The sequence below is a fragment of the Nanorana parkeri genome, unplaced genomic scaffold, assembly GCF_000935625.1.
Source record: "Nanorana parkeri isolate BGI_ZX_2015 unplaced genomic scaffold, ASM93562v1 scaffold368, whole genome shotgun sequence".
NCBI lineage: Eukaryota > Metazoa > Chordata > Amphibia > Anura > Dicroglossidae > Nanorana > Nanorana parkeri.
Genome location: NW_017306636.1, coordinates 581,435 through 593,397, shown reverse-complemented (window position 1 = coordinate 593,397; position 11,963 = coordinate 581,435). Strand labels below are relative to the sequence as shown.

The 11,963-nt window shown below is 36.1% G+C and overlaps 1 protein-coding gene across 1 annotated transcript in view; it reads left to right on the top strand.

Moving 5' to 3' along the window:
• The window catches only part of COL12A1 (collagen type XII alpha 1 chain), a 171,265-nt gene that overhangs the window by 69,338 nt on the left and 89,964 nt on the right, over nucleotides 1-11,963 (top strand). The window contains exons 20-24 of the mRNA XM_018558906.1: nucleotides 2,908-3,100; nucleotides 4,848-4,966; nucleotides 8,600-8,749; nucleotides 9,228-9,347; nucleotides 9,450-9,614. Coding sequence (XP_018414408.1) covers nucleotides 2,908-3,100; nucleotides 4,848-4,966; nucleotides 8,600-8,749; nucleotides 9,228-9,347; nucleotides 9,450-9,614 — 747 coding nt within the window. The remainder of the gene's footprint in view (nucleotides 1-2,907; nucleotides 3,101-4,847; nucleotides 4,967-8,599; nucleotides 8,750-9,227; nucleotides 9,348-9,449; nucleotides 9,615-11,963) is intronic.

Below are 11,963 nucleotides of genomic sequence, written 5' to 3'. Positions count from 1 at the left end.
GCGAAGCTGGGGGGGGGGGCTGGGCGGAGCCGCTCGCCTGCCTGCGGCTGCTGTATGGGCTATTGTGAATAGCCCGTACAGCAGCCCTTTGGTTCGGCTGAACCGGAGGGCTCCGGCATCCGAAGTGAGCCGTAGGATTAGCTGATGCTTTGGCTTAATCCTTCGACTCTTTAGTAAATAACCCTGTAAACCTACAATAACATTTATTTCATAAAAATAATAAATAGTAATGCAAGGTGTCATTCCAGATTATACTGGGGATTTAGGACCATATTTAAATAAGCTTTAAAATACAACCTCACTGACCGGCCACTGTGGAGCAATTTATTCTCAAAGGTCACAGTAGAAGGAGTAAAGTATTTCACGTCTGGTCTTGGCACTCTTCTCCCTCTAATTCCTGTTCAGCTGATCTGCGTTTACATTAGATATTAGCAGACTGGCAAGCTGTCAAGTGACCACTAGGAGGAAGGTGCTGAGCTAGGAGATCAAGTGAAGGTAAAACTGAAAAGCTTCAGCTACAAACTTTGAGAATGAATTACTCTTTACTGGCTGCAGCGGCACTGGTAACTGAACACTTCTTTAAATGTACTTACTGCTTATTAAGAATACAGTATGTAAATATTTTAATGTCCAAGGCACAGTTCTACTTTAACTCTTTTACTTTGACCCAAACCTTTTAATGGCTCTTTCCGTTTGTAGTGGATGAACTCCATAAAGTGAAATAACCATAAATGTGGGACTCTGTAGAGATTTTCAACTTGCTAGATCTCTTTAAACAATTGTGCAAATCCCAGGATCTTCTGCTGAAGCCATTTATACCCCATGGATAGTTAGAATGTCACAAAGTCTTCCATGTATAGAAAGCTTATGAATTAGATTTGGAAGGAATCACTAACATCTGTTTTTTAGCTCAGCCTTGCAGGTTTAAAATGCCAATTACACTCTTTAACTATTTCATGTTTATAGCCATCATCTTACACTAGCCTTCTTTAAAGTCATAGTATGTTCACCAAGGGCCTGCATGCTTAATATTACAACTTCTCACCTCTCAACATATCTTACATATTATGACACCATTTAAATGAATCCATATGTGGCAATGTGATTTTTTTACTGTAGTTTAAATAATATATGAATGATTTGGTAATCTGCAAGAGCTGCACACTATATTTTGTGCAATGCTCAGCAATTCTTGTTGAAAAAGTCTGGGACTGAGTTTAATGATTAGTTCCCATGGGCCATAAAATGTGCTATTTACAATCCATGGAAACTGTGATGGCAACTATGGTACTTCTCAGAATGGAACTGGTGTCTTCAGAGTGACTGAATCACATAATGGTATATAAAAGATGAAACACAGACAGTATAGTTGCCAATAGACTGATTGCCAGGAAATATTATTTTCCCTTGAGCCACATAAGTTGCAAGTTCTGCAATGGAATATTTTGTTAAGTTTCCTCTAGGACAGCATACATATTCTATACATTCTTTAATTAAAATGCTGTGCTGTCAATGTGTATCTTTCGTGTATCAATGCTTAGATCAAGCGAGCACATTTTTGGCTAACCAAATTCTGTATGCTCTTGATAATATACCATGTGCTGTGGCTTGTAGATTTAAGTAAATCTGTAAAACAAGATTGAACATTTACCAATGATTCTCCCTACTCAGCACCATCACCAAATCTCATTACCTTTACTGAGAACGTATGGAGCCTGTCATTGCACTGATTTGCACGAGTATGCAAGAGCGAGAGATTAAGAGCTCTGACTTTCCTGCTTTGTATGCTTGTTCTTGATCAGTCTTTCAGAAAGTAAGTAAAGCCAGCAAGAGGTATTGCAAGAGAAAGGTCAGCAGTGGCAGCCCCAATATTTCTGTCAGTACAGGTTTACTTTAAGCTAACAAGAATATTACATGAAGCTCATCCTGGAAGCTGCAAACCCTTCAATATGAGTATTTTAAGTAGAAATTAACAAACCAAGATTTGACTTGCAGTTATCCAAGGATCAGCACATGAGCACATCCCAAAACACAAAAGAATGAAAAACTTTGCTTTATTATACCATTTAAAGGCATAGCAGAAATTAAAATATAAATATCCACATTTCCAGCAGTAGCATTTTGACACAGCTCGGTCTTTATCTGGACTGTTTTAAAATCAAGAAATCAAGATGGCCCATAATTTGAATGGCTGATTCCCTATAGATTATACCAGGATCTGGGTTGTAACAGGATTTAACCCAATGCATTGATGTGGTTGCACACTAGTGCACCAGATTTTAAAATTCACTAGTTTCTAGTGTTAAAGCCTTAAAGGAGAAGCATTGGCAGAGTAAAAAACTTAAAAACTTAAAGGCAGTATGTGACACTGCAGGTGTCACATGCCAGCTCTATAGATCAATAGCTGAGTGATCATGAATTGCTGATCGCTCAGCTCACGGTCTTTTCCTTGCATAGAGTGGTGTTTGTCAGACACCGCACCTTGCAGTGATCCCCCTCCCCTCTCTGTTCCTCCAGCGCTTATTGGACGAACAGACAGGGGAGGGAGTGGGCACAGCTGGTCTTGGCTGTAGAGAGGCAAAGCCAACTGTCCATCGGGCAGTGGGGTGGATCCCATCAATATTGCAATATTGTCAGGATCTTTTCCAGCTGTAAACAAATAGTGGGCAGTAGCTGAATGCTGACTTAGGGTCACAGGAGTATATTAGTAAATGTACTCCTTTGACTTGTTTGGGCAAGACAAATGATGGTAAGTCTATGAACAACGCCCACATTCACAGTCAACTCGTTATCTTCTTCTAATTTTACTAATACAATTGTTTTATGAGTTTTTAGATTAATTGTTTTTCAGGTTCTGGCACACCATTTTCATTTGTTATATTCATTAATTTTGTTTTGTTTATTTAGCTTCTCCTTTCAAACCACCAAGGAACCTGAAAACATCTGAACCAACTATGTCAACGTTCCGAGTGACCTGGGAACCTGCCCCAGGAGCAGTGAAAGGATATAAAGTCATCTATCATCCTGAAGGAGATGATAGGCAATTGGGAGAAATGATGGTTGGTCCTTTTGATAATACTGTGGTTCTAGAAGAGCTCAGGTAGGAAAAATTACTAGATAATGTTTCACATAATTCATCCCTTTTTTTAGCAATGTGTATGATGTTTGAGATAATTCTTTCAACCGTTTCTGCAATATAGAGTTGGCAGTTTTTTAAACTGCTTAATAATCAAAAATGAAATCACATTTATTGTGATAGGAAATTGTTATGCTTTGATGTTTAAACCAGATACCACCATAACACTGTGTGGAATAGTAATGTCTGATAGAGTCTAGTGTAGCAACTGGCTTGTCTTGTTGTGGGCTTGTGTTTTTGTAAATGACAGTGTTTCCCTGCACGTGCTGACATTCACAACAACACAGGCCAACAGTTGCTACTCCACTCTCTATCCCCTGAATGGCTGGTGGCTGGTCCGGGCTAAGTATTTTTTAGTTACTTTATAGAGCAAGGCACAGCTTTCAGAGGAGGAGGAGGTTGTGCGGGTGCTCCTGCATGCACTGTTATGCCCAGAGAAGGTGGCAGAAGGCTGCAGAATGAAGAGGGGGAGGTGACTTCAGTGCTGGCTGTAACTCCCCGATAGGAACACTTCTAAATTGGGTTTCAGACTGGGGTGGAGCCACAGCGATCACTGACAAATAAAAACTGCATTTTATTTTATAATGCTTGTACAGATTTGAATGGTATCGAGTGTGATGGGCACTGGGTTCCCTAGGGGGTTTAACAAGCATTTTCTGGTGAGACTTCCTCTTTGAATAAAGACATAAATGTAAAGTTAATACAGATACTAGAACTAGAAAAATTTACAATGCAGACATATTAAAGAAAAAAAATATTTCTGATGAAAAACTCTAGGATCATAACGGATTTTATGTAAAAGCTAAAGTAAATGTAAACTCTACCTAGAAGACATTTAATTTGCTGAAGCATTGTGTTTTATCAACATTAACCATTACTTTTTTCTTTTAAATACGGTTTTTAATTCTTTGTAGCATCCTACTGATGATCTCCTCTAGCTACTTTGCAGCCACTTCCTGTCTAAATGCACTTGCTTCAGTGGCAGCTGCAAATCATTGCTTAGAATGGGCTTCCTAATGATGATAACAACAGAACATACTATGAGTATGTCATACATATGAGTGACAGTAAAAGAGAGCAATTGGGAGGCAAGGACAGAGCGTTATCAATCCATAACAGGGCACTGAGTATTATTTTAATAAAAACTTCAGATCTAAAAAAACTCTAAAATGTGGTTTGAAATAACATTACATTTTAAAATATTAAACATTTATTGTTAAATATTTTATGAGATTTCAGTGATTGTATTTACATCTACTTTGATACATACATTTACATACACCGTACTATATTTTAAAAATACAAATGAGTAAAATAATATGTACATGTTGCTTACAGTGAGTGAACCAAGCTGATTTTGAAAGATTTGTTATCTGCATCCACATGTAAAAGTGCCTCCGGATATGTGGCCTTATTAACATAAACTCTGTGCTTTGATTCAGTTGCATTTTGAATACATTTGGAACATATGATAAAATATTTGTTTGTTTATATTTCTACACTGCTAAACAGGTGGTAAGGAAATCCTATATCCACAAAGTGTTTGTAGCGGTATGAAGTTTCCCAGTCTGCTATAATTTGTTAGTGTTTTTCAAAGAATACATTATCTACAACTCCTCCTCTCATAACAGTGCATTTCAGAAATTACAACTTGGTCAACTATGTAATTTAATTATGAAGTAACATACCTCAATCATTTGTACCTGTGCAGGGCATCAACATCTTACAAGGTCAATGTTTTTGGAGTGTTTGAGCAAGGAGAGAGTGCACCTTTAGTTGGAGAAGAAATGACTACCAAGTCAGATGCACCTGATGTCACTGTTGATGCTGGTAAATTTCCAAGAGATAATGGCACAGTAAATGTCAACTATATAGATGTATTGAATACAATATGCTGGAAATGCAGAGATGAACCCATTTGCATTAGTAGTGCACTATGATCAATTATATAAAATATAAAATATAGTGTAGTCTAGATTAAACTTGATTAGACATCTACAGAGAGACATTTATTTGCCATGTACCTACAATGGTTATACGTTAAGGTTATTTAAATTATTCCAAGAACATTGACTCTGCTATTGTCTTTGTTGGGTCACCTACCAAGTTCTTGGAAGTGATCATTGTAAGGGCCTGTGCTAAAAGGCTTTGTGATTGTGTCAATACCATCAGTTTGAATAAGTTAAGATGCGTCTGAGATCATTTGATAGGTGCATTGGACCTGCAATTTGACCTGTTTTAAGCAAGTTTTTAATTTTCATTGACTTATATGGGAATGAAAACACATCTGTTGCATAAAAGCGTATGAAACCATTATTTTTATAAGCTTCTGATATATATTAGCAAAATTAAGGGGAGCATAACAAAACAAAGGGACAATATATAAAATGTAATCATACTCCTACAACATATTTTCAAAAATGTATTTATTGGTTCATCATATGTTCAAATTGTAAAGATCCAACAACAGTCCTATTTTTTGCGTTTGCAGTGGAACGGAACGCAGGCAAACTTTTGCCATGCGTCCGATCGCACTGCGGGTGGGGGGCGTGGGATCGGTGCCATTGAATTCAATGTACCACCCACGCCCCCTCCCACCCCAGAACAGGGTGGGAAGTTACATGAGTGATCACGGTGTGTTTCAGCAGCTACCACTCTGGAATGCACAGCTTTCGGTGTGAACAAGACCGTAGGCCTTCCCTACTCTATCTAAAGAAACAAAAACGTGTTTTCCTGTACATACACTATAATGTATATCTAAATACAAAATTTTTGTTTAATTTTAGAGTAGGTGAGGGTTAAATCTGCTGTCAGTTTTTTTTTTCAACTATGTCCCATTATAGAGCTTTTTATTCAGATATCTTTGATCTTCAAGTGACACTAAACTCAGGAGTTAAATCTTAAAAATGAATTTAAGTACTGTAATTATTATAAAACATGTATCTAAAAAATTTGAACCGATACCACCGGTATTACTGTTACAAGTAGATATATTAGTCACAGAAGTGCTGTACATAATAATCCCAAAAACTGGTACTGAATATTGTCTTTGGCAAGTAGAAACAATGTTGCAAAACAGAAAAAGTAAATCTGCTCACTGCTCTGATAATCTATTCTGATTCAGGAGGCTGCATGAATTGTTAAAGTATTGCAGCCTGCATATTTACTTTTTAAGTAATACTGGTGTTATCAGAATTTATAGGACTATTCATGACATACTATTGCTATTGTCAGCCGCAAGTGAGAGCAAGTACCAGCTGATTTATATTCTTTATATTCTTAAAACCATTCAACTATAAGAGAAAATGTCCTAAGAACATTTGATTTTCCCCATTCTCAGAACAGCTGGTAATGAATGCACATGCAATTTTGCTCGATGAATAGCAAAGCAAATTTTTTATTAGACCCCTAAGCTGTAAGTTCATACCACTAATCCTTGGCCATAACACTAACCCAAACTACCACCTGACCTCTTTCCTGATACTGATGCAACCCCTAAAGGAATATCCTTCACTTATTAGATGTTTACAGTATCAGCTTGGAAAGTTCATACTTCTGCACTAAAAAAAAGAAAGATCTTGGCATTGAAAACTCATGAATGATCCATATGCTTATATATAACATTTAACAATGGCCAAACAATGTTAAGGCAGCCTTATTTTATTTACACACTTCCATAATCTAAGGAGAATCTGCTTCCTAGAAAAGCATGTTTGCTGATGCAACAATTTTCTAAATAAACATTAACATATTTTTACTATCTGTCAATATCCGGCTTAATGCTATAGCGGAGTATAAAATCCACTCAGGGTGCTGCAATGGTAAAAGGTTCTCACAGCATGGAGCATTATGAAGTGCTCTGACTGCGCAAATTCTTTGCAGCTTTCGGCAAGTGTCAGGGATTTAAGTAATAAGCACCAAAACCTCTGATGTTTTACTGCTGACTATTTTACAGTAACAGCATGAGTTTAAATAGAAACATAAATTTCAGTAGCATGTTAGTTTGCACTGTACCATGATTTCCTTTACACAGAACGGATTTGCTTTAAAGAAAACCTATCTAGAAAAAATCCATGGGCAGCCATTGCTATTCCTTTCAACAATGCTGGCTTCCCTGTCTGCCATGTTGATCCTATGGCTTCAATTTCTTTTGAGTCAGAGAGGCTGATTTACTAAAGGAGAAGACCATGTCCACTCTGCAAGGGAATATTCACCTAGCTTAATGAATGTGAGGAATCTCACATTTCCTTGTTTTTTATTGGGTATTATTGGCAAAGTGAGTGTTCACCTTATTCACTAAGCTAAGTAAAAATTCCACTATCAAGTGAAAATTCCCTTGTAGAGTGAACATTCCTTACTCCTTTAGTGAATCAACCCCAGTGACTCACAGATCAGGAGGTTTGACTTCACTGGTTACATACTGGTTGCGGGTAAAGGATTCAGGAACTAATAAATCCAGAGGATCAGGACGAAAGTGAGAAAACAAACAATTCAGAAAAAATTTAGCAATAGTAACCTATGTATTTCTTTCAGCAGAGGTTTTCTTTAATGTCAAATCTATAAAGGCCTGTATATTTTTAATGAAAAACTGAGCTGTGTCATTCCCCATATATGTAATGTATTACATTATTTGAAAAATATGACTGTTGTGAACTATTGTTTTTCTGTAGCTAGGTCATAATGGGAGCAGTAAAGCAACACATTATTTATTGATTTTGGGATACCCTACATGTTTAGAAGACCTCTATTCAGGAACCGCAGTCAGAATAATGCTCTGAACAGAATGTACACTATGTGGATTTTTTGGCTCAAGTGATATCAACAACTAAAGTTGTTTGTTAACATTAAACTGTATCTCCTTAACATTGTGACATTCCTGCTACTTTATCTTTTCAATTTAAACAGAAGTCTACAAATTTACTGGTGAAGCTCATTGTGTTTACATCATGCATCATGCTGAATATATGTGCCTGCAAAATGATATAATTATTATTCTGTTTATCTGTTTAACCTTTATAACATATTTCTGTTCTGTTACTAAAGTTTAGGTTTCTAATTTTAAGCAGAAGAGAACTTGCTTTTATATGCCTATGTTACTCTCTTTGGACCCCGTGTCAGAGGTGTACATGAAATAACTCAAGTTATTATTGCGGCATCAGTTTTATAAATGAAATGGCTCCCCAACAGGCTGCACAATTTGCCACAGGAACAAAGTGTTCAAGGCGGAGAATGCTGATGTCTTTGATCATGTTTTATATTTGTATTTTTATGTTTTAATGTGATTGTGATGGGTTATTTATCTGGTGGATGTCTATGTCTTCTTCTTGTTCCACTGCTTTCTTTCCTTTTGCCATCAACATACTTTTCTCCTTTGTTTCTACTTTTATGTAGACTTATTTTTATCTGTTGGTAAACCATATTCCCTCATACTTTAATAACCTTTTTCTATAATCAATGTGACAGGCCTGGAATGCAAAACCAATGCTGCCGCAGACATAGTTTTGCTGGTAGATGGTTCTTGGAGTATTGGCCGTCCAAATTTCAAGACGGTCAGAGCTTTCATCTCACGATTGGTTGAAGTCTTTGAGATTGGTTCTGAGCGAGTACAATTCGGTAAGTGATGCAGATTAATATAGTAAGGTTTAATGTATATGATACCATTATCAGGGTTGAATTACTGAACGGGTTCACTTAGAAACTGTTCACTTAGCTTAGTTTATTCGGTGAGAGTAAGTTCATTTGGAATATCAAGTCTTGTGCAAGAAATTTTAAAAACAGAATTTGCACATAATTAGAAGATTGAACTGAACACAACGTAACCTTATTTACTAAACTGTGAACTTCAACAGTGGGTTTTATTGCAAGGTGAATATTCTCTACTCCTTAAGTAAACCAACCTGATTGTATTCTAAAAACATTATTTGTTTAATAAATATAAGACCATTCTATTTCCGCTTCTATATATACCAGTTTTGGGTCATTTTAACTGATGTCCTTTGCTTTTTAATATGATGTTTAAATAGTTATGTATTTTTTGTGCCTTTTTTCATGCTTGGTATTACATCTAATTCTTCTTTTGTCTCTATGTTAGCACTTGCCCAATACAGTGGAGATCCCAGAACTGAGTGGCAGCTTAATGCTCACCCCAATAAGAAGTCATTGATGGATGCTGTTGCAAATCTGCCTTACAAGGGGGGCAATACTCTTACAGGTAAATCACAATGTTACTTAACTCGTCACAAACTCCATTAATTAATAGCTTTATTTGTCATCCATGTGCTCACTCTTCCTGATATTTGATTTATTTCATTAGGCTTGGCTTTAAATTTCATCTTACAAAATAATTTTAAGGCTGCAGTTGGTATGAGATCCAGATCTCGCAAAATCGGGGTTCTAATCACCGATGGTAAATCACAAGATGACATTGTTGCACCATCAAAAAAGATACGAGACCAAGGAATAGAACTGTATGCCATTGGTAAGTAACAACAAAAAACCCTCACATCTCAAACTTCATGTACCAACCTAAAAATAATCCAACACATATAATTACCATTAATGTTTTAGTTAATGGTGAACTCAAAATATTTGTCATATAAAATAGCTGAATAACAAAGTTGTTAAGGAAAGCAGAATGTTAGGAGTTAAGAACACTTAGAAACTGAATATATAGCTTTTTACACCAGTCAGTTGCTAGACTCACATCACATTATCCTTGTGGAAGGTAATAACACATTTCAACAACATCCTAAAGGGACAATAAATAGACTATAGAACGACATTTTAACTCATGGACAAAAGTGAGAGGAAAGGAAGTCAGTTCTATAAACACTAGAGTGGGTTCAGGTTACATACACCATGTCTATTCTGTGGCTACTTCTCTTCACCGTGGCTACCTGCTCTATTTTGCTGTGTTTAAGGATAGTAAATGATAGCAAAATATTTTGTTTCTGTCAGAACTTATATTATATTTGATATTTAAACAAATTCACATTCTTAAATAAATAAGCATTCATAGTTGCTGATTCAGCCTGTTGCAACCCAATTAAGCCGGTTACTTCATCCATTTTCCTTTCCTTTAGCTTTTCCTTGGCTCAAGAAAACACTTGTAGACCATTACTTTGATAAACATTTATAATTACAGTTTAACAAAACACTGCTGATCCTTTCCAATTTGTTTCTGTCAATCTCATGTTCAGAGGTGTTCTTTCATTTGTACCATGGAAATAGTTCATGGTACATGGTACTCTGCATTAAGAGAAAATTGGATGAAGTTGACAGACAACTGCAGCTGAACAGATGTCTGAACAGAGAGCTAAAGTCCTCGAATAAGGGAGATGACGAGGAATGTTTTTGCACGTATTCATGCATTTTTGGGAATACGGCTACAGAAACAGCCACTTGTCTATCTCTACAGACTTTGGCCAACAAACAATAATTCACTGACAATCTCTATCTATCCAAATTACGCATCACTGTGCTTGATATGCTCATGTCAGACTTTCAAAATATGTTATTAAAACACAGTACATTCATGCTTGTTTGTGCAAGACTGATTATTTATTACTTGGTAAAGCAGGTGACTTACAATAATCTATTGCTAAAGTACAAACTGTAAACCTTAATAAAGCAAAGAGGATAACATATGAAAGAAACCAGAGCATATTATGAATTTAGCTAGATAGTTGTGTTATTGGCAAAGCATGAGTCCACTGGAAACATTTTTTTATTGCAAGATGTTTTGGATGGCCAGATTTCCTCCAGTCTCATATCATCATCATACAGCTGGCTCATTGCCTGGGGTATCTAGGTACACTGCCAGCCTTCTGCCCAGCAGATGATATTCAACTATACTCAAATCAGAGCCTTGCTAAGTGAATGGAATATAATTTTTCAGAGTAAAAAAAGTTAGCCATTTACTAGCTGCATTCAACAAGAAAGGTAAATAGAGCAGTGTGAGGGAAACTCTGAAGGAAAATGTGTATGGAATACACATATTAGATTTTTTTCTTACCTTCAGATAAAACAGCATACAGTTATTGGCATTTATCCATAGAAATGAAGAAGTCATGTTTATATTAAAACGACTTTTGGATAGTGGGTGGAGGTCAAAATGTTGATCCTTGGCCAGACTTCCAACTCTTCTTTAAGAAAAAGAATTTGATTTGTATATTTGAAATTTGACCCTAAAGATCTTCTTGTAGCTCACTGCTGGAATCATACTCCAACTAAATTAATTAGGAAGTTTGATATATTCCTACAGGGTCCATTTTTAGTTGCCTCTAGCAATATCTTCTTTGAAAGACAAACCTAGTTCTAAATCATATGTCTGTTGTATTTCAAGATATAAATTTAGGTTTATGTTAAATAGGCTGAAACGCACACAGGAGTAAAAGGTAGATTGGCCGATTTAGAGAAATATCGGAGTACCCTTGTCCATAGTCACCATGCCATTAGTGCTGCTCTGTAACATCTAAAGCTGGCAAGATACTCCCTTGTATAAGCCTTAGAAAAAGGAAGGCGATTTAAACTTAATAGAAAAAAAAAACATGTTTTCCCTGTAAAAAAAACTATAGTAAAGCATTATCTTGAATACAGAGTTACTTGTTTGGTACCAAAGTGCAAATGTACTGGAGCTAGAAAATTGCAGAGAAAGGCAATTGGAAGAAATATTTTTTTTCCTGGTTAAGTAAATTTAAACAGGATTTGTAATAGATTGCCTGCCTTCATACAGTAAATGCTAGGACAGTTAAATAAATACATTTACAGCTAGAGAAGTAGATGAAGTACATTTATTTTTGTATTCTCATTTTAAATTTACCATGTT